Source organism: Elaeis guineensis, chromosome 1 (assembly GCF_000442705.2).
Source record: "Elaeis guineensis isolate ETL-2024a chromosome 1, EG11, whole genome shotgun sequence".
Classification (NCBI taxonomy): Eukaryota; Viridiplantae; Streptophyta; class Magnoliopsida; order Arecales; family Arecaceae; genus Elaeis; species Elaeis guineensis.
This window is the reverse complement of record NC_025993.2, coordinates 147,576,701-147,600,726: the sequence shown is the minus strand read 5'-3', so window position 1 is coordinate 147,600,726 and position 24,026 is coordinate 147,576,701. Positions and strand designations below refer to the sequence as shown.

Below are 24,026 nucleotides of genomic sequence, written 5' to 3'. Positions count from 1 at the left end.
TAAATAAATCTTAATTTTGATTAATCCTAAGAGAGGTCCTCGATTTGTGTTATTAGGATCGATTATCAGTAATTTTCTCCATATATGATTTTTATATTGATCAGGGTAATGAAGAGATGATTGTTTGCATATGATATCGAGTGGAATATTTTGTTAAAGAAATTCATAAATCAAAGAAGAACATTGATTTCTGTGCTTGGATCAGTCACCGGTAAAGGTAAGAATCCCTGTACATGATCACTATTATATATATGATATTTTACTGTTGGTCTTGCATCGTTGGTTTTGCATCATCAAATTTGAGATCGATGAATTTATTATACCTGAGGTATTGTTATTTGATTTTGAGCATGAGTATGTTATGTCAATATATATGTATCAGAGATTGATGGCATGATTATATAGATATGACATATCTGAAATGATCATAATGCAAGTCAGAATTGATTTGATGAAATCAATACATAATGATTAAATGAAAAGAAAGAGATATATGGTATGGACTAGTCTTGTCATGTGGAACAGCCCGCCAGGAGCTTATGCCTGGGACAGCCCCCACTAGCTTACAGGTGGATCAGCCGGTCAGGAGCTCATGCTTGGGACAGCCCGCCAGGAGCTTATGCCTGGGACAGCCTCTCACGGGCTTTCGTACGTGGGACAGCCATCCAGGAGCTCATCCTGGGACAGTCTTGAAAGACTTTTTAAGTGGATTCGATCCGGATGATGACTGAGGTATAGAATTAGATAGTCCAGAACCAGAAAGAAAGGGTTAAAAAAATCATGTGATTATGAAAGGAGAAATGAAAGATAAGACATGAAATAATTGTTGAATAAAAGAATTTCACCTGTTAACATATGATGATGCATATATTTTAACAAGACAGAAAATTTATGGATGTTTGCATTATTCTGGACATTGAACATGAGATTTTATATTTTATTGCTTATGCTTATTTTCAGATTATATTACTATATCAGTGTGATATGGGAATTCTTACTGGGCTGTAAAGCTCACACCCCTTCATCTTTCTTTTTCTTCTCAGAGTTACAGGATGCTTATGATTGACTAAGGCTTGGATTTACGGATGAGCAGAAAGATAAATAGAGTGTTATAGTATCTGATCAGAGAATTGAAAAAATTTAAATTGTAATTGTGCAAGATTTTATGAATTATATTTGAAATTAATTGTTATGGATGTTAAGATTGTAATGATTTATTTTGGCCTTGCATATTCTTTAGGGCTTGCTCTAAGGAGTATGCGGCTATCACGTATCCGACCCGGATGTTGGGTTCGGGACGTGACAGAATGGTATCAGAGCATAGGTTATGATCATTAGGGATTATGATATAAGTGATTAGAATATTACAGAGTGATATTAGAGCTTAGGTTATGATCATTGGAGATTACGATATAAATGATTAGGATGTGATAGAATAATATCAAAGCTTAGGTTTAAGATCACTAGAGATTATGAAGAGATATTAAAACTTTATGTAAGATCAGTAGGATGTGACAGAGTGGCATCTAAGTTTAGAACTTAGGTTACGTTCATTTGGAGACAATGATACAAGTGATTAGGATATGACAGAACAGTACTAGAGCCCAAGTTAAGGTACTAGGGATTGTCATATAGGCGATATCAAAACTTTAAGATTATAATCAATAGAGTATAATAGATAATATTAGAGTCTGAGGTTATAATCATTAATGATGTAATAGAATGATATTATAGTTCAGGTTATGATCATTAAAAAATATAATTTAAGTGGTATTTAAGCTTAAGATTATAATTATTTAAAATTATGACTTTAGTGATATTTAAACCTAGGTTATGATCATAAGGAATATAATTGACATAAAAGAAAGGAATCAATATTTGGATTTTGAATCAATAAATACTATGATTAAACTTTATGTATAAGTGGTATATGATGTCTATAATAGAATTGATGAGTTATATCTTAGATTTCAATTAGTAAAGTTGACCTAAGTATGAAAAGAGTTGACCTTGGAATAAAGTGGGAGGTATTGATAAGTTATATTGAGTATACTAGAGGATTTTGAAATGTAAAACTTATATGATTGAAGATCATGATAATTTTTTTAATTTCGATGATAATTGTCTGAGCATTATGAATTTGGACTTATCAAAGAAAGTTAATTAGGATATGATCTAAGAAGAAATTACATCATATGAGAGAGAAATATTTTTGAATACTGAATCCATAAGAGGTCATATATGAAACTCAATCTCAGATAAAATATATATATATATATATATATATATATATATATATATATAAAGATATACTTGAATTTTATTATGAGAATATGAGATATACATCTTGGTAAAATTTTTGGTTACTCAAAATATCATATTCTGAATATGATTCCTTGATCTTTCAAATTGCATTGAATTTTAAGTCAATAGTTTATTTTTCTAAGTGGATCAAAAATATTTTGATATTGTTGTTAAATTAAAAAAAAAAAATTATTTTGTCAGAGTATGATATACAGGTTATGATGAAATCCTTAATAATTCGTATTACTATCTTTGGATTAGATTTTTTTTTTAATTTTTCTTGTGATTGTTGAAGATGGTGAAGTGTATTAATTATTCAAGTCAAAGTTTGGATTGAACCAAGATATTTTGTTAATGTTAAATTTTGAATGACTTATACAAGGGACAAAATTTTGTATGGATTTATTGATTAATATTAAGGGTTGTGATGAAGAGAGCTCTATAAGAAATAATCAAGTTGATTCTACTTAAGGATGTTGGCTTTAGTTCTTCTAGTTTGTCAAGTTAGAATTAATTCTTTTAAAAAGAAAGATTGATTTAGAAATTATCTAAATAATTGTAAGGTAAATCTAAGGTTAACTCCAATCGATTCTAGACATGTCGGATTCTTGAAAGAGTGATGAAACTTATGCAATATTTTCAAACATAGAAAGTGGATCAAGATTTAATTTTTGTATGCTATACCCAAAGGTAGTAAAGATAAAGAAACTTTAAATTTTGCCCTAAGTCTTATATGAAATTTGAAGGTTGGATCTATCCTGGATTGATCTAACATATAAGGATATTTTTATCTTTAATAGACTTATATAATTTGATGAATTAAAATCAGAGTACGCAGCAAAAGCGTGGTGGATTAAATTGATTAGAAATACTAATCTTTTAAATCAAAAGATATTATGATAAAATACATTAGTTACAAATAAGGAAGGATTTTATTGATAATGAAAGGATGCTATAAATTTTAATCTAATCTGATCATAGCCAGATATTTTTTGTCAGTAAGTTGCTTCATTGTAGATAATATCAAGAAATTCTAGATGTCTCAAGTTTATTAACAGCTTGATAGTTCTGTTATTAGTTCAAACTTAGAAAGTCCTAACATAGATCTCATATTTTTAAAATTTAATATTGTTACTCGAACTGATATAGAAGATTGAGGTTTTCTTAAGATGAGAGTCTACATATAAAATTTGTTGGAAGGTCAGGAGAAGAAAGAAATCGATGATTGTGAAGAGTGCCCGATGTTTGACCTTTATTTATTTTCTATCAAGGGTAGTCTGAGATAATTATGAATTTCAAGTGAAATGTATTAGACAAATAAGGGTGGTATATTAATACAAGTCCAAAATGTTACAGTTCTTCAAAAAGTTGAGAAATCAATAAGAAAGGATGAGTTTGAAATTTCAAATAATTTTTGTTATAACAAGATCATGAGAAATAAATAATATATAAGATATTATTGTAAGCTTGAGAATGATATGAAGAATGTATACTTTGAAATATATCTCAACAACATAACTTAATTTCGAGGACGAAATTATTTGAAGGGGGGAGAATGTAACACCCCGGCCCAGAATCAGCCACAGCCCACATAAAAAAAAAAAAAAAAAGGGAGAAAACAGAGGATATCGGGAGGAAGAAGACTCCCGTTGAGAGTCTTCTTCCCACCGTGAAAGGGAGAGGGGAATCCGAGTAAAAAATGGATTCTTCCCCTATAAAACCCAAGCCCCGCACCTCCTCCTTCGTGAATCACCCTAAAATCTCTATTTCTCCCGATTTTCTTTGTTCTCGGATTGAAGGTTTTTGGCCGACGATTTAGTGGCCCAAAAACACCACAAAGAGCAAGGTAATGAATCAAAGACTCCTCCCTTCAATTCCTTTTGATTATAAACCAGGATTTCTACCGATTTATTGCTATTTTTTTTGAGAAAAACTTCGAGATTTTGAAACCTCTGTTTTGGCCGTCCGTGTGTGTGTGTTTTCCAATGCCGTTCGCCGCCGGCGAGCACCCAGACTGAGTGTCATAGTTGTGCCGCCTCAGGCTAGACCTCCCTTCCATTGTTTCGATGAAATCCCATGGGGGATTTGGATGGGAAAGAAGGGGGATCGCATCCCCTGTTTCGGTCAAAAAGAAACCCACGGGAAGAAAAGAAGAATGAAGAAGAAGAAGAAGAAAAGAAAAGAAAAGAAAAAGGAAAAAGAAAAAGAAAAGAAAAAGGAAAAAGAAAAAGAAAAAAAAAGAAAAAAGAGAAAGAGAAAAATAAAAATAAAATAAAATAAAAAGAAGAAGAAGAGAGAAAAATTTTCTCTTTCCTCTCTCTACCTTCTCTCTCCAATTTCTCTCTCTAGATTTTCTCTCTATTTTCTCTCTCTAGAGTCTTTCTCTCTCTCTGATTTCATCACAGACCCTAAGATATATTTAAACTAAAAATATGATGAATTAAGATTGCTTCGAAATTCGTGCAGTAGATCTAATCCCAGTCCGATCCTATTCGAAATTTGTAACACTTGATTCATATTGAGTCATCCTGATAGGACCTCTGATGATCTCGATCATGAGTGCCTCATCGGAAGGATGCGAAGGTTTCTCTCTCTACTTTTCTCTCTACTTTCTCTCTCTAGAATTTTCTTTTTCTTCATGAATTTTCTCTCTCTAAAAGTCTTATGGATCAGTGAAGGATCCAGATACTTAAATAAATCTTAATTTTGATTAATCCTAAGAGAGATCCTCGATTTGTATTATTAGGATCGATTATCAGTAATTTTCTCCATATATGATTTTTATATTGATCAGGGTAATGAAGAGATGATTGTTTGCATATGATATCGAGTGGAATATTTTGTTAAAAAAATTTATAAATCAAAGAAGAACATTGATTTCTGTGCTTGGATCAGTCACCGGTAAAGGTAAGAATCCCTGTACATGATCACTATTATATATATGCTATTTTACTGTTGGTCTTGCATCGTTGATTTTGCATCATCGGATTTGAGATCGATGAATTTATTATACCTGAGGTACTGTTATTTGATTTTGAGCATGAGTATGTTATGTCAATATATATGTATCAGAGATTGATGGCATGATTATATAGATATGACATATCTGAAATGATCATAATGCAAGTCGGAATTGATTTGATGAAATCAATACATAATGATTAAATGAAAAGAAAAGGATATATGGTATGGACTAGTCTTGTTATGTGGAACAGCCCGCCAGGAGCTTATGCCTGGGACAGCCCCCACTAACTTACAGGTGGATCAGCCGGCCAGGAGCTCATGCCTGGGACAGCCCACCAGGAGCTTATGCCTGGGATAGCCTCTCACGGACTTTCGTACGTGGGACAGCCAGCCAGAAGCTCATCCTGAGACAGTCTTAAAAGACTTTTTAAGTAGATTCGATCCGGATGATGACTGAGGTATAGAATTGGATAGTCCAGAACCAAAAAGAAAGGGTTAAAAAAATCATGTGATTATGAAAGGAGAAATGAAAGATAAGACATGAAATAATTGTTGAATAAAAGGGTTTCACCTGTTAACATATGATGATGCATATATTTTAATAAGACAGAAAATTTATGGATGTTTGCATTATTCTGGACATTGAACATGAGATTTTATATTTTATTGCTTATGCTTATTTTCAGATTATATTACTATATCAGTGTGATATGAAAATTCTTACTGGGCTGTAAAGCTCACACCCCTTCATCTTTCTTTTTCTTCTCAGAGTTACAGGATGCTTATGATTGGCTAAGGCTTGGATTTACGGATGAGCAGAAGGATAAATAGAGTGTTATAGTATCTGATCAGAGAATTGAAGAAATTTAAATTGTAATTGTGCAAGATTTTATGAATTATATTTGAAATTAATTGTTATGGATGTTAAGATTGTAATGATTTATTTTGGCCTTGTATATTCTTTAGGGCTTGCTCTAAGGAGTGTGCGGCTATCACGTATCCGACCCGGGTGTTGGGTTCGGGGCATGACAAACCAAATTCTATTAATATATATACAAAAATCTATTAAAAGAATAGAAAAATCTTATATAAATTAATATTTTCATCATAAATCTACTCTCTGAAAGCCCAGACCGTGCCTAGCTTGGTTCCGTAGATACTTGAATTCCTCCGCATCTCATAACAAACAATAGATATTTGAAATGATCGGACTTGCAGAAACAAAAAAAATAAAGATTAGCAACATAGGGTATAACCTAGATGTTTGCCCACTTTTACCTTGCAATTTGAATCCCGGATAGTGTTCCCCAAGTTTTGGCATATGAAATTTCCTACCATTTGCATGGCATGCATATTGGCGCGCCATCCTTTGTTCTTGAAACAAAAAAGATAAAAGGAGGAAGAAAAAAAGAACGAGGACAATGATGACAGCAAGGAGGATAATTATGATGTTGATAGAAGTTAAGAGATTCACCGCCCAGCAAGTAGATAACTACTTACTAAAGTTGTGATGTCCAAATTTTGCCCAACCATGATCTGATGATCTGAAAATATAGAGGGCTTTGATCAATCCGCTCAATCTACAGTGATGAAAGATGAAGCATCAATCTGCTATAAAAGGATGTGGATCTAACATAAAGAAAAGGGAGAAAAGCCCATCAAGATGATTTTTGCTCGGTCTCCTTTGATACTTAAGTCAGATAAGACTTTGAAATAATAGTGAGAAATAGTAAGAGAAGATATAATAAAAAAGATTAGAGTAGAATGATTTTCTTGGATCATATAACAATTCAGGACATCATCCAAAAAGACTAGCCAGAAAATGCTATTTGGATATTTTGGTCATATATTAGTATTCAAGATCTTTCCAATGAATAATTTATATAGAATCAAATATATGCTCGTACGAGTCCTCACATTCTCCTTTTATTTAAACCTTAATATTCTCATCATTACAAGGATCCAAATTCATGCAAATCTATTTATAAACGGTACAACTGGTCCATGGTCCATCCTAATAAATCCATGCGACAGTATACTGTTGTCCACATATGTTACAAATTGGGTCACTTCTAATATCACTTGTAACAACTCAAAACCTCTCCCAAAATGGTTGGTTAGAAAATATTATTTGGATTTTTGGCTTTGTATAAGTATCAAAGATTTTTTTAGTGAATAAATGATATAAGACTAAATATACGTTTGCATAGGTCTTTACATATTGTTAGGTCTTGAATGCTTAGATTAGAGTGCTCGATTTGGAGTGCCAAGCTTGGAGCACTTGCCCTGGAGTACTTGGCTTTAGCTTTTGGGAGCTCGATCATCAGGAGCTTGACCGTTGGATGCCTAGCCATTGAGAGCTTGGCCATTGGAGGCTCAGCCATCAAGAGCTTGGCCATTGGAGGCTCAGCCATTGGAAGCTCCATCATTAGAGGCTCAGCTATTTAGAGCTCAACCATCAAGGGCTCGATCTGGAAAGCTTGACTTAGAATGCTTGGCTTGGTCAGCCATCGAAAGCTTGGCCATTGGATGCTTGGTTATCAGAAGCTCAGTCGTCGAAAGTTTGGCTATAAGATGCTTAGCCATCAAGAGCTTGGCTTAGATTGCTCAGCTTGGAAGGCTTGACCTTGAATGGTTGGCCCAAAATGCTCAGCATGGATTGCTCAACCTAAAGAGGTCAGGATGGAGTGCTTGGCTTGGGAGCTCAGTCTTAACCTTTCGAAGCTTAGCCATCAGATACTTGACCATTAAGAGCTTGGCCATTGGAGGCTCGGCCATTGGAAGCTCAGTTTGGAGTACTCGTCTTGGAGTGCTCAGCATGATATGCTTGGCCTGGAGTGCTCGACTTAGACTGCTTAACCTAGAGTATTTGGCCTTGAGTGCTCAGCTTGAAGTTCTAAAGATGGAGAGCTCAACCTAAAGAGCTCAGGCTGGATTGCTTAGCCTGGTTATAGTCAACCTTTTGGTTGATGGTTTCATGCCTTGTGTGCATGTTGCTTGTGTTTTGTTGGTTCAAAAGGATAGCCTCTAGAGACTCGCATCCTGGTCTCCAAGGATGCTCATCCTATGTGCGTAACACTCATGTCTCTGATGATATGGAAGGGCTGCTTCCAAGAATTAGTGTCTTAGTCTCCAAGGATGTGCATCTCATGTAGAGAGAAGGCGGCACTTGGGGGTGTTTATGGAAGAGGAGTCAGGCATAGGGTAGCCATTGGAGCTTGAGAGTTACTCTATGGGAGCCTCTTGCCATGAGAATTTGAAAGCCTTTTTTTGAAAGCTTTTTTTCAAATTTGTCATGACCTCCATTTAAATCCCTGTTAAGATTTTTTTTTTGAATTCAATCTTTTTTTAAAAATGTTTGCCACATTTCGATCCATGATAGATGGATTAGGTTTAGGCCACGTCACAATACATGAGTAGTGGAGTGTCACTAACAAGAAAGAAAGAAAAGAAGAGAATAATAAAAAAATTGGAGTTTCTATATATTAAAATATATAATTTTAAGTATGTAAAATTTAATTATATTTCTTAAAAGGAAAAACTGTAATTATTATGAACCACACTAGGCAGTGAGTTATAAAGTTTGAGTTTGTTGGCCAGATAAGATTGCCGATAGAAGTAATGGGGATACAGCACTGGACTCTTACAATCGTTATAAGGTAACTTGTGGCCTTCAATTCTCTGTTGTTGATCATTTTTATAAATTGATTTGAACGCATGTATGTCTTTCTTCTTCATTTTTATCTTTTGGCTATTGATTGATTTATGTTCCAGGAAGATGTAAAAATTGTGAAGGAGCTGGGACTAGATGCCTACAGGTTCTCTATCTCTTGGCCAAGAATCCTACCAAGTAATAATGCCTACTTTTCAAATGTAGCACGAATATATTCCTCATAAATTCTACTCTTATCTTGCTTTATTTGTTCATTTTTATCTTACGATAGATGGAAGTCTAAGCGGGGGAGTTAACAATGAGGGTGTCAAGTATTACAACAACCTCATCAACGAGCTTATATCCAATGGTCGTAGTCTCATCAATGTCATTTCTAGCTTTTGTTGCTGTTGCCATGCTCCCCTTCTCTAATCATATATTCTAATTTGGCAGGCTTGAAGCCCTTTGTGACTATCTTCCATTGGGACTTGCCTCAAAGCCTAGAAGACCAATATGGCGGTTTCTTAAATTCTCATATCATGTGATTTTCTCATATATACCACCAACCTTCTTTTGACAGCACTGCTTTTGTCTTCATCTTTTCTTTTTTTTTTTTATCATTATTATTTTTTTAGTAGAGATGTAATGGGAGAATAAATCCATCAAGATTTTAAACCTTACACCTCTAAAGTAGAGAGGGATGCCAACTAACTGAGCTTTTCTGTTGTCAAGTCTTTAACCTAAGCTTCTTCTCACTAGCGTTGCACTGTTGCCTGCTACAAATGCTACAAAATTTGTAAACCATCACAAATAAATTTTCTTTAATTCTCTCATCACTAATTATAATCTTAATCAAGCTTTTCTTATTTAATAATTTCTAATTTCTCTTTTATAGTTTTATCCCATATAGATATAAATATTTTGCCCCACAGAAGTAGTAGCACTGTGGCCATATATTTTGGCCTAAATTTGATCAAGGTCTATACTACCCCTACATTTCAATGTCTTCAGAAGTCTTTTTTTCACTTTTTGATAGGCCTACAAAAGACTTAAATGGGCAGAGCTATTGGGCTACTATCGCCTACAATAGCTCAGCTTAGCCGTGCTTTTAATTACATTGTGGTCATGGCTGATATGTACCCAAAATTTATGGTACGCACTAATGCTGTTTTCTACAGAAACGACTACCTTGACTTCGCAGAGGTTTGCTTCAAGGAGTTTGGAGACCGTGTCAAGCACTGGATCACCTTCAACGAGCCACTTATTTTCTCGACTATGGGCTATGCATCCGGCACCTTAGCACCAGGGCGTTGTACTCCTGGGACTGTTGGCAATTGCCCCATTGGGGACTCGAGCAGGGAACCTTATATTGTGGGGCATAACATCCTGCTTGCCCATGCTGCTGCAGTGAAGTTATACAGAAATAAATATCAGGTGATGGAGCTTGGCCCATGCCTTTTATTTTTTTTCTCTTTTTTTTTTTTCGTAAAAGAGATATATTATACATTCCTTGTATGGATATGTCCACATATTGGGTGGGAGAGGGGACGGTACAAGCAGAGTCCCATAGTATAGTTCCTTTATGATTGGCCACATAAGCAACCATCCGATCGGCAATACTATTGGCCCTAGCCTTCATGCCCACATCCTTTTTATTTTATCCTTAAGAGGGTTCAACTATCACACATGCTTTCCTCCAAAAAGAAAAACTATTATCAAATGGTGCAGCTTAATTTGATTATAAGATCTAACCTTGTTAGATCAACCATGCAGGGGTCTCAGATGGGCAAAATAGGTATAACCCTGGCTACTCAGTGGTATGAGCCAATGTATGGTACCAAGTCTAATTATGATGCGGTAGAGCGAGCTCTAGATTTCTCATATGGATGGTGAGTTATTGATGAACCAAGTTCTCCTAGAGCTATCAAAATTGTTTTAAGGCTTTTAACTCAGATTACCCAGATAATTGTTGAATTTGATCATTATACTAAGACCAAACCTTTTTTGACTTGTATAGGTTCATGGACCCCTTAACTCAAGGTGATTACCCTTTCAGCATGAGGGCGCTTGTTGGAGATCGGTTACCCAAGTTCACTAAAGAGCAATCAGCATTGGTTAAAGGATCATTCGATTTTGTTGGCCTTAATTACTACACAGCAAGCTACGTATATAGCGCTCCGATATCTAACGGTGCCACCAAAAATTACTACGCAGATTCCTACACTAACACGACTGGTAAGCTCCCACTAAACCAAATTTTCCATTATGCTATATGCCTAATATTCAACCCACTTTTTCTCCTTTTTAACAGGAGTACGTGATGGAATCCCCATTGGTCCGGCGGTAATGTCCTTCACAACTCTCATCCCTCTCTTCAAAAATCGATGCTATGCGATAAGTTAAAGTATCGCATCTTCTACAATATTTAAAAAGTACCGTAGGATATTATGCACGGTTAGACGTGATCCATTTTAAGATAGACGGCCGCATGTGCGTTAAAAGAAATTAAAAGAAAGGAATACATAAATCTTAAGATATTTGGACAGTCTGAACATCTGTAAATTTTATGATGCACAGTATCTAATCATGCACAGTATTCTACGATATTTTTTAAGTACACGAGAGAATCACATTCCTAAGCAAAGACATCCAGCTCCTATAAAAATTATAAAATTTGCAAAGAAAGTGGGCATGCATGTCGGCCTTGCATTCTTTCATTTGAACATGTATGTTATTCTATCTCCTCCTAGTAATGGATTCCAGACATGCATCGATCACGGACTGCTTTGAGTTGGCTCTTCATCTACCCAAAAGGAATAAGAGATATCTTGCTGTACACGAAGACCAAGTACAACAACCCAGTCATCTACATCACCGAGAATGGTAAGAGATATCTAGGCCAGCATTCTTTGCTAGCCGCTTCATGTAATGAAATTGATAGCTGATCTAAATGTGCGTATTACTTAATATACAGGGGTCGCAGAGGCCAACAATGAAACGTTATCACTCCAGGAAGCGCTCAAGGATGATACGAGGATATACTACTACCGTAAGCATCTGCTATACGTACAAAAAGCTATTAGGTCAGTTCTATAAGCCATACTTGTGTGCTTTTGTATATTAGGTCTTGTCTGTTGACATATACTCATGATGTACAAAGGACCAATAAAATTGTTAGGAAATCTTGATAGGCTTGGAGTTAATGATTGGCGTTCACACACACCTCAAAACGTTTGGTCTATTTTGACAGGGGTGGAGTAGATGTTAGAGGATACTTTGCGTGGACTTTGTTGGATGACTTCGAGTGGAACTCCGGCTACACAATTCGGTTTGGCATCCACTATGTGGACTACAAAGATGGCTTGAAGAGATACCCCAAGAAATCCGCCTATTGGTTTCGCAAGTTCCTCAAAAGAACATAGAATTGTCCATGGTTACATAAATCCTATTTCATATTGTTGTCTTTTTCCTCATTAGGAGTGCCATAAGATCATTGATGCTGCAACAAAGTGTATGCTGGGTTTCTCCATCTTGAAAGATGTCAATGTTTGCTGTTCAATAAACTAATTTAAGCATGAGAGCGTTTGAAATAAAACCGTCTTTTCTCAAAAGAAAACAGAAGAAAAAAGTTATCTTTAGGAAGAGAGGATTCTTTCATCATGTTAGTTTTGGTAATCATGAGCAACCTGGATTTTTTTGTGCAATTTTTCATGTGTTGGGACATACCGACAGATCCCTTGTATGCCGACTCACCCTCAGGCCTGCTTGACCGGCGTCCGACTCTACTGGCCGCACCGACCGACGGCTGCCGACACTATCCGACCGAAGATATGTCGGTCGGGCAGACCCATTCTGTTCCCGACTAGCCGAACGGCGGAGTCCGACTCTACCGACTCACTGTCGGACGGGGTGGTGGCCGACGTCGACTCCCCAATGTGCCAGACCAGTCGACGGTGTCCCCGGATCTTTACCCGACGTCCCGCAATCAAATGCCGACGTATGATCGGTCGGCTCCCCCAAACGCCGTACGACCGCTGTGGGCTGCTGTCTGATAAGGGCATGCGGCATGGCCGCCCTGAGGCATTATCCTGCCAAGGACATAGATTAATCCCAGCGATTTGACAGCCCACGGCGACTTGACAGTCGCGGTGACTCTGACAGCCTCCGCGATTTGACAACTCCCCAGTTGTCTGCGCCATTAATGCGGCACCACGCCGCGCTCTACTATAAAACGGGGAAGGCAACAATGCTAAAGAGGTTCTTTCGAAGCCCTGGACTCTCTCTCTCCGCTGAGTCCCCCTGATTCTTTTCTACTATTTCCTAATCTCCTCTCTGACTTGACCGTCGGAGGGTCCCCACCAGAGGCATCTCTGATCAGTGTGGACTTCTCTTGCAGGTGCTCGTTTCCGGCGACCAGGCGATGAGGAGATTGGTCGCAACAGGTTTGGCGCGCCAGGTAGGGGAAGATCACGACCTCCACAGAGCTTGAAAGATCCTTTCGAGATGACAAGAACTAGGGCTCAGCAATCGAGGGCCATCGGATCGGCGAGGCACTTTTTTCCGTGAAAAGGGGCCTCTCCTCCACCCTCCATGATGGAACCCAGCTCTCCGCATCCTGTGGTGACCACGGAGGCGCAGATCACGGCGATCGTGCGGCAGATGACTGTGCTGACGGATGCAGTCAAGAGCCTTCAACAACAACCAACCCGGTTGCCACACTCACCGGTGGGGCAACCGCGGCACACCCGATGCTATCCAAGAGCAGCCGCCGACGCCCGTGTCGGTCTCCGTCTCCTCCTCAGGAGCAGCCATCACAGCACTCCCACCGAGAGGGGGAGAGGCGGCCACGGCATGATACCCACCGGTCTCGACGACCCTCTCCTTTCCAGCTGGAACGAGCGAGGAAGGAGAAGCGACCGCGGACACCGTCCGCCTCCCTCTCAATTCATCGGAGACTCGACCCCTGGGGTCTCCCAGCACTGACGGACCAACGACTACGAATGTAGGTTCGAAGAAATCGACCGTCGGTTTGCCCAGCTCCAGGTGGACGGACAGAAGTCTTCGAACGACGTCGACTTTCAGACCACCCAACCTCTCTCCCGACTCATCCTCGACGAGCCGATTCTTAGTCGGTTCAAGATGCCTCATGTGGAGCCCTACGACAGCTCCACCGATCCAGTTGACCATCTGGAGAGCTACAAGGCTCTCATGATGATCCAAGGGGCAACCGATGCCCTCTCTGCATCGGCTTCCCTGCCACACTTCGCAAAGCCGCTTGGGCTTGGTACTCCAGCCTCCGCTCAGGAAGCATCCACTCCTTCGGATAGCTCGAGCATGCTTTCGTGGCCCATTTCAACACCAGTCGGAAGCCACCACGAACCTCGGACAGCCTTTTCTCCCTCAAGCAGGGAGAAAATGAGATGCTCCGACACTTCGTGACGTGATTCAACGCGGCCATGCTTGAGGTTCGGGACCTCAACGAAGACATGGCTATCTCGACCATGAAGAGGGGGCTGAGGGGGTCCCGATTTACATACTTCTTAGACAAGACCCTCCCCGGGATATATGCCGAACTGCTGGAGCATGCGTACAAATACATGCGTGCAGACGAAGGAGCTTCCGACCGACGTCTGACTGAGACCAAGGGCCCGAAGGAGAAGCGAAGAAAAGGTCGGGCTCCTGCCGAGCCTAGCAGGCCCCCGACCGACAAACAGGTCTCACCCCAGCGATGGAGCCCGAGATCACCCCGACGGCGGAGTCCGAGGCGATGCGTCGCAGGTATGACTCCTATACCCCTCTCTCTGCTCCTCGTGCATAGATTTTGATGAGATCGAAGGGAAAGAATATCTACGATGGCCTCCCCTTTGAAGGCAAAGGCCTCAATCGACGAAAGTACTGTCGATTTCATCGGGGCACGGCCACAACACCGAGCAGTGCATCCAACTTAAGGATGAAATCGAGGCCCTCATATGCGAGGGTATCTCGAAAAATTTTGAAGGAACCCGCCACTCGATCCGTCCCCGACCGACGACCCCAACCGATTGAGGAGGCAGCGAACAATCAGTCCACGATCGGGGTCATCAACATGATCTCCAAACGACTGGGCAGGGGGACGACCGCTGGAGGGGAGTCAACGAAGAAGCTGCGCCAAGATGATGTAATCACTTTTACAGATGAAGATGCTCGGGAATCAAACTCCTCATGACGACACTGTTGTTGTCTCGACAACAATAGCAAATTATGATGTAAGAAAGATCCTTGTTGATAATGAAAGTTTGACAAATATTTTATTCTACTCGACCTTCTCCCGAATGCGACTGTCGACTGACTGGCTCGAGAGAGTCTCCACGCCCCTGGTGGGTTTCGCTGGGGAAGCTGTCACAGTGGAAGGAGAAATTACTCTTCCCGTAACAGCTGGAATCGAACCGCGACAAAGCACCACCACCTGACCTTCGCGGTCGTCCAAGTGCCTTCGGCCTACAACGCCATACTTGAAGATCCAGACTAAACCCTCAGAGCAATAGTCTCAACCTACCACCTGCTGGTTCGGTTCCCGATAAAAATGGAGTCGGAGAGATGCACGGGGATCAACAGCTCGCTCGACGATGCTTCCAAATCTCTGCTCGAAGTAACGAAGCGAAGGACTCCCTGACGGCCGACAAGTTGGACCAGCGGGAGAGGAAGAATGGGGCGAACCGGTCAACAACTGGTTTCTATCTCGATAGCGGAGAATCCCGAACGAGTGGTCTGGGTCGGATCCCAATTACCCGACCCTGAGCAACGGTAGCTAATAAAGCTGTTGAGGGCCAATGCCGACGTATTCTCTTGGTCGGCAGCGGATATGTCCGGCATCCCCCGGAGATGATGACTTCCGACTCAACATCGACCCTGGAATGAGGCCGGTGAGGCAGAAGAAGCGATCTTTTGCTCCTGAAAGACAGAAGGCCATCGACGAGGAAGTGGACAAGCTACTCGAGGTGGGCTTCGTCAGAGAAACCACGTACCCTGATTGGCTCGCCAATGTTGTCATGGTAAAAAAGCCAACGGGAGGTGGAGGATCTGCATCGACTATACCGACCTAAACCGTGCCTGCCCGAAGGACAGCTTTCACTCCCGAAAATCAATCAGCTGGTAGATGCGACGTTCGACCATCGACTGCTCAGCTTCATGGATGCCTTTGTCGGATACAATCAGATCCGGATGGCGCCCGAAGATGAGGAGCACACAGCCTTCATGACCGCTAAGGGCCTTTACTGCTATAGAGTAATGCCTTCGGACTGAAAAATGTCGGAGCCACCTACCAGCGACTCATCAATAAGATCTTCAAAGACCAAATCGGATGCAACATGGAGGTGTACGTGGACGATATGCTGGTAAAGAGCGCGCAGACTTCAGATCATGTCCAAGACCTCGAAGAAACTTTTCGCACTCTTCGACGACATCGGATGAGGTTGAATCCGACTAAGTGCGCCTTCGGGGTGACTTCGGAGAAGTTCTCGGGTTCCTCATTTCTCAACGAGGAATCGAGGCTAACCCTGAGAAGATAAAGCGATCATTGACATGCGGCATCCGGATACCAAAAAGAGGTACAGTAGCTTAACGAAAGGATCATCATGCTCAGCCATTCATCTCTCGTCGGCTGAGAGATGCCTCCCGTTCTTCAAAACCCTGAGGCAAGCGAAGGACTTCTCTTGGCGGATGAGTGCCGGCAGGCCTTCGAGGATCTGAAAAGATATCTGGCCTCCCCGCCACTGCTTGTAAAGCCGAAAGTCGAGAAATGCTGTACCTCTACTTGGCGACCTCCCCAGAGGCGGTTAGCTCGATGCTCATCCGGGAGAACGAGAGCCGAATTCACCAACCCATATACTACACCAGCAAAGTTCTCCACGAAGCTGAAGCTCGGTACTCAAAGATGGAGAAAATGATATTCGTCTTGATCGTGTCTGCACAACGACTCCGTCCGTATTTTCAAGCACACCTATCGTATCCTCACCGACCAGCCCCGAGGGCGATTTTGTGTCATCCGATACATCGGATGACTGGCGAAATAGGCGGTGAGGCTGAGTGAGTTCGACATTCAGTACCGACCGGACCTGCCTTAAAAGCATAGGTCTTGGCCGACTTTATTGCGGAGTGCCCGACAACCGACCAAGGATCGGAAGCGGGAGCTCAAAGAGGCTGCAATCTTCGAACCTGACCCCGGGTCTACCTGGGTGTTGCACATCGACGAGCTTCCAACGCTCGAGGGAGCGGGGCCGGGTTCCTACTCACCAACTCGAAGGGAGTGGTTACCGAGTACGCCCTCCGGTTCGACTTCAAAGCCTCCAATAATCAAGCCGAGTATGAAGCGCTCCTCGCTGGCTTGAGAGTAGTGAAGGAGCTCGAAATCGACTGCCTCAGAGTCTTCTCTGACTCCCAATTGATCGTGGGACAAGTCAAAGGCGAATTCGAGGCACGAGACCCGACCATGGCAAAATATTTTCGAAAGGTGAGAGATCTCTGGCATACCTCAAGTATTTCGAGATCTCCACATTCTCAGGTCGGAGAATGCTCGGCCGATGCACTCTCCAGACTTGCGACATCAGCCTACGACGCCTTGGGTCGGACACTTGTGGAGAGTCTCGAACAGTCGAGCATCGACAGGGCCGAGGAGGTGCTACAACTGGCGGCCGAGCCAAACTGGATGGATCGATCGTTCAGTATCTGACCGACAGAACCAGCCCTGAAGACCCCGCGGAAGCCAAATGACTCCGATGGATGGCCTCCCAATACGTAATGATAGATGGCCGACTTTATAAAAGATCGTTCTCCCTTCCCTTGCTGAGGTGCCTGGGACCGACTGACGCAGACTACATGCTCAAAGAAATACATGAAGGATCTACGAAAATCACTTGGGGGGAAATCCTTGGCCTACAAAGTCCTACAGCAGGGTTACTACTGGCCCACCATGAGAAAGGATGCGGCTGAGTTGGTTCGGAGGTGTGAACCATGTCAGAGGTACGCTAACATACAACACCGATCAGCCAACCAAATCACTCCCATTGTCGCCCCGTGCCCTTCGCCCAGTGGGGAATCGACATACTTGGTCATTTCCCTCCGGTGTCTGATCAAAGAAGTTCATAGTCGTCGCAATCGACTACCTCACTAAGTGGGTAGAAGCCGAACCTCTGACGCAAATCATCGAGCGAAAGATGGAAGACTTCGTTCAGAAGTCCATCATCTTCAGTTCGGACTACCGCACACCATTATCACCGACAATGGATGACAATTCGACAATCGAGACTTTCGAAGTTCTGTGCGAGATTTCATATCACGCACAGGCTGACCTCGGTCGGGCACCCACAGTCCAACGGTGAGGTCGAAGTAACCAACCGAACCATTCTGCATGGACTAAAGATCCGACTGAATGAAGCCAAAGGCCTCTGGGTCAAGGAATTGAATTCCGTCTTGTGGGCGTACCGAACGACACCCCGTGTCCCGATCGGAGAATTCCTTTCAGCTTGGCCTATGGGATGGAGGCAATGATCCCACTCAAGATCGGGCTACCATCGACTAGAGTCGAGTAGTACTGTGAGTCGGGCAACTTCGAGTGTCGGAGAGCCGACTTGGACCTCCTACCCGAATCCGATGCGAGGCTCAACTCCGCATGGCTTCCTACCGACAAAGAGTGGCCCGATACTACAATGCTAAGGTTAAGCCGAAGTTTTTCAGGCCCGGGACCTGGTCTTAAGAAAGGCAGGAGTTTCGAAGTCTCTAGACCAAGAAAAATTGACTTCGAACTGGGAAGGACCCTACAGGATAGCGGACACCTACAGGCGAGAGCCTACCGACTGGAGACTCTAGAAGGAATGGCCATTCCCCAGACCTGGAACACCGACAACCTGAGATTGTACTACCAGTGAACCCTGTGTGCCCTTGTTTGGAATACAAATTCAGTTTCAAAACCCGGAGTCTAGAATTTTGGCTCTCCGATTGTGGGTCGACGCTCACCAGTAGTGCGAGCCCCGATGCCCCGACTTGGGCCCAACATTCGTCAGAATCGGTGGCCCGATCGCCACGATGCGTTGGACTCTTACGAGAACTGATATATCTACGATTGGTGGAAGGCCGGCGATGTGATGAGACCCCCCAAAGTTGAAGCCATGCTCCTTCTGCAGCCAGCTCTCGAGCAAGATGACTGGCTAACTTGCCGGCTTGGCTCCGGCTAAGAGAGGCAAGACGCCAACACGACCAACGTCGCATTCGCGACATATCGACCAGGTCATGATCGATCGAAGGGTATTCGGCTTACCACCATTTATCACACATCGCGACGCATACGTCCGACAAAGAATTGGACAATGGATGACCGACTTGTCATCAACCAAATGCATCAGAACTATTCACTATCAGACTCTACAAGATGATCGGGTCAAAGAGCTACGCCGAAGGACGGATGACACCTGACTTGACGAATATGCCCGACTCAGGTCTGAGCAACGGGCGCTCGACTTGGACTCTCGACTGTCGGGTCATACGACAGTCAGGATGCCAATTTAAAATCAGAGCTCGCTCTGTCTTTACCGTGGCACGTGCTACCGACTGTCCCGCTAGCTACTCGGGATCTTATCGAACATCCTAGCTAGGTACGTCGGGCCTACGATTTATACGCTCGGGGGATTTCGGCGAAACATACATTCCAAGATACATTTCAGGATACATAAAGAAAAAGAAAAAGTTGAAAAGTTCTTAATTTCATTTAAGCATAAACTAATTTATAAAATTGGATCGAAGCCTAATTATAAGTACACTAAGCAAAAGCAAAAACAAAAGATGCTTCGACTACTCGTCGGGGTCGACTTCTTCAATCGAGAGAAGTTCCGAGGTGATCGGCATGGCCGCCGGGCGGAGTAGCATTGGGGGTCGGAGCGCCTCACCTTCGGTAACCTGATCCGGAATGGCTTCCTCCATGGTAGTGTGATCTCCCAACACCGGATCGGCCACTTCTCCTGTGACTTGGTCCTCCGACCTTGGGGGAACGACGTTGCTGAGGTCAAGCTCCGGATACAGACCCTGGACTGTGCCCGGGCATCCTCGTACCCCCTCGGTACGAGATGAAACCGCTCTCCAAGAGCTCCTTCGATATTTGTCGGAGCCACGAAGTCCTCCACGGCCTGACTCATTGCCTCTTTCGCCGACTCTGCCTCCGCCCTCGCTATGTCTGCATCGGCTTGAGCGGTGGACAAATTCTCCTCAGCCTTGGCGAGATTCTCCAGACTCACTTGGAGTTGCTCGCGCTTGGCTTTGAGTTCACCGACGTAACCATCCCGCTCACGATGCAGTCGGTGAGCGATACAGGACTTTCGTTTGGCTTCCTCGTGAGCGACTGTAGTTCGGCCCCCGAGGCAGCCAGAGCGTCAGTAAGATGGGAGATCTCCTCCTCGAGCCGGGCCTCACGGTCGACCGACTGTTTCAGCTGCTCGACCATTATCCCTTCTCGACCTCGACGACCGGGCCCTATCTTTCAGGCCGCCCAGAGATCACGAACCTCGATATCTGGCCTCCACTCGGATATGTTGTAAATCAGCTGCAAATAACGAGCCGATCGTCAGAAGACCGAATTGATAGAAAACAACGATGAAAATGAGAAGTGAAGGAGAGAAGTTCACTTGGATCATGGTCGGGTAAAAGGAAGAAAGCATGTCGGACACCCGCTGATTCTTTATGATCTCCTGGTCGTCGGGAGGATCGTCGCCTGACATAACCTCCTGGCCAAATCATGGTTGGCCAGGGCCGACGCTCCTTCGGGAAGCTGGACGTCGGGTGATGCGGCACGACCGACCGACCTTCTGTCGTCACCTGGCACCATCGGGGCTTTCCCTCGTTCGGACGCCCAAGCCCTGAAGTTGGAAAAAGAGGGAGGCTCGAGCTCGACTGGGTCCCTCCCAAGGCTGCGACGGCCGCCGATGCAGGCCGTTCAGGCTCGCGTGTCTCTGCCCGAACTTCTTCTGCCGGCTGTGCAGCCGGCACACCTCCGGCTGCTCCCTCGACCACCCGTTCCTCGGATGGGGCTTCGGGAGGCACCATCGGCACCAACAGTGCAATAATCGGCTCATGGCCTGATGCACATTCAGAGCCGGACTGCACTCCCGTCACCGCAGGGTCGCTCGTAATCCTACCTGAGGCCTCTTGGGAGGCCGTGATGGTTCGGCTCCGTGCACCGGCCTCTTCCGTGCCGCATGTTGCCGAACGTCGGCAGCCGTCAGCCTCACCTCGATGGCATGCCTGCAATTTTAACAGAGGATCAACACCAGCCCAATGACAAAAAAAAATGATAGACCGAGATGTACCTAGATGAGGAACCGAGCTCAGACCGACGTCGTACAGAGCTTGCTCGGTGACGAGCTCCCTCTGCTTCGGCACCGAGATATCCTTCAAGCGGTGAAAATCCTCTCGTCCCCGTCCTCCACCCGATTGTTCTCATTCGGCTGAGTCTGGGTTCCCCCCAGCGGGAAGGGAACCCCCAAGGAAGCGGAGAAGAAGCAAAGAAGAACTGGTTCTTCCATCCATGGATTGACGATGAAAGATCAGTGATGAAGGAAAGACCTTTCCGAGGGTTGAAAAGCCACCACCCTCGGGCTTTGGGATGGGGTCAGAGAACAAAGAATGCTCAGAAGATGGAAATACGAGGATTGGTCAGCAAAGCCGACATAATAAGGCAAAACTGACTATCAGCCGACTGAGTTCGGTGCAGTTGCACCGGACAAAGTCCGTAATAGTCCAAGATGTTCCGAACAAACTCCTAAAACAAAAATGAAGATCAGCCCGGAGTCCTCAACATAGAAAGCCACCTGGCCTGGGGGTGGGTTGTTAACCCGACCGTCGGCCCAGGGGCGAACAGCCGAAACTGCTCCGGGATGCTGTACTGCTCCCGAGCCGATCGACGTTCGACCCCGAAAGTGAAGAAACCTCCACCTCCGGGTCGATCGAGAATCATCGGTCGGGTTCCCCAACGACTTCCTCGAGGAGATGTTCTAGCCATGATGCTGGTCCCAAAGAAGAAGAATAAGGAAGAAAATTTCAAGGAAGCAAAGAAAAAACGAGGAGACAAAGATAAAGGCTTCGAGAAAACTTTCCAAGGAGGAAGGCGGGGACGACTACCTGGGACAAGGGGACCACTCGATAGAGTCTCGACAATAGGGCTACAAAAAGTGAAGTTTTGGATGCAGGTGACCCTACATATATAGTGCCCCTCGACGATCGGGATGAGGGTACGCCCAACGAGGGTCTCCCAGATTCTGAAACGTGGCAGCATCTGGGCCTTCCCTCGATTCGACGATTCGACGCATCTGCCCCAGATCAAGCCACGTCACCTCCATCCACCTGAACGGGTTCGGCCCAATGGCCCCCTGCCACGTGGCGGAAGAACCGTGCCTCAGGATTCACTAACCGACGGTGGTTTATGCTCCCGAGGAGATGGGAAAATGGCAATTCCTGTTCCCAATGGGATGTCTGACACCAATGGGACATCTGACACCGATGGGATGCCTGACATCAATGGGACGTCTGACACCGGATCGATCATCGGTACGGTCGCCAGAGTCGGAGCATGATGCGATGGATATCCACTCCTTTCGTCCGAAGCCGTCGCACGACATCCGACTCAGGAGTGAGGGGGGCAACTATTGGGACATACCGACCGACCCCTTGTATGCCGACTCACCTCGGGCTTTCCTGACCAGGCCTGACTCTACTGGCCGCACCGATCGACGACTGCCGACATGTCCAACCGAAGATATGTCGGTCGGGCAGACCCATTCTGTTCCGACTAGCCGAACGACGGAGCCCGACTCTACCGACTCACTGTCGGGCGGGGATGGTGGCCGACGTCCGACTCCCGTAATGCGCCAAACCAGCCGACGGTGTCCCCGGGTCTTTACCGACGTCCCGCAACCAAATGCCGACGTATGGTCGGTCGGCTCCTCCAAACGCCGTACGACCGCTGTGGGCTGCTATCCTGATAAGGGCATGCGGCATGGCCGTCCTGGGGCATTGTCCTGCCAAGGACATAGATTAATCCCAGTGATTTGACAGCCCACAGTGACTTGACAGTTCGCGGCGACTCTGACAGCCTTCGGGATTTGACAACTCCCCCAGTTGTCTGCGCCATTAATGGCGGCACCACGCCGCGCTCTACTATAAAATGGGAAGGCAACAGTGCTGAGGAGGTTCTTTCGAAGCCCCTAGACTCTCTCTCTCTCTCTCCGCTGAGTCCTCCTGATTCTTTTCTACTGTTGCCTAGTCTCCTCTCTGACTTGACCGTCGGAGGGTCCCCGCCGGAGGTATCTCCGGTCAGTGTGAACTTCTCTTGCAGGTGTTCGTTTCCGATGATCAGGCGACGAGGGATTGGCCGCAACATCATGCATGTGTAACATAAACATGAGTAACAATGCCTCTTTTTCATCATTTGGGCTGACTAATCTGTGTTGTATACCTTCCAAGATGAAAACATTTTATGGAACTCATTCTTTGCCGGTTGCCAATCTCCCTGCCTATTTCAAGACATTTTAAACCAGGTATACACTCTCATCTTATGACTGTTGACTTTTTTATGTTACAGCCCACGACTTTCCGTAGAAAAGCTAGCTAGAAAATCTATTAAGATCCAATCACAAACACCACAATCATCTCGTGGTCAGTCCAAATATACTTGTACCATAGTCTACTAGTCTACATAGACCATAATTCAGATCCACTTCAATACCGTTGGTAATAATCTAAGATCTTATCCAAAAAAACCAACTACGAAGGTATTATTTGATTTTTTGACTCTTAAGTATCTAAAATTTACTTAGTATATGGCCGATATGGAATCAAACATATATCCATATAGGTCCTCCTATTTTAATATGAGTATGCATTTTTAAAACATTACAAGCAATTTCGTATACTCTAACCATCACCGCTCATAATCACAGCAAGCTTTGCAATCACAAACAATTTCTAGACTTTGCTTGGTTTTTTTTCTCATAAATGGAGCATTCATACAAGCCTAGTATGAATATAACAAAAAAAGGTTAGAAAATAAAATATCATGGAGCAACGTCAAAGCAACTCCCACATCTGT

General features: G+C 43.9%; 1 protein-coding gene across 1 annotated transcript in view; it reads left to right on the top strand.

Moving 5' to 3' along the window:
* Nucleotides 1–12,535, top strand: part of LOC105061291 (beta-glucosidase 12-like) — a 39,398-nt gene extending 26,863 nt beyond the window's left edge. Inside the window, exons 3-13 of the mRNA XM_073243322.1 lie at nt 8,869–8,927; nt 9,043–9,118; nt 9,213–9,290; nt 9,374–9,461; nt 10,099–10,354; nt 10,694–10,809; nt 10,938–11,155; nt 11,232–11,262; nt 11,700–11,803; nt 11,895–12,003; nt 12,171–12,535. Of these exons, the coding sequence (XP_073099423.1) occupies nt 8,869–8,927; nt 9,043–9,118; nt 9,213–9,290; nt 9,374–9,461; nt 10,099–10,354; nt 10,694–10,809; nt 10,938–11,155; nt 11,232–11,262; nt 11,700–11,803; nt 11,895–12,003; nt 12,171–12,342 (1,307 nt within the window). The 3' untranslated portion in view covers nt 12,343–12,535. The remainder of the gene's footprint in view (nt 1–8,868; nt 8,928–9,042; nt 9,119–9,212; nt 9,291–9,373; nt 9,462–10,098; nt 10,355–10,693; nt 10,810–10,937; nt 11,156–11,231; nt 11,263–11,699; nt 11,804–11,894; nt 12,004–12,170) is intronic.
* The last annotated feature ends 11,491 nt before the right edge of the window (nt 12,536–24,026 follow it).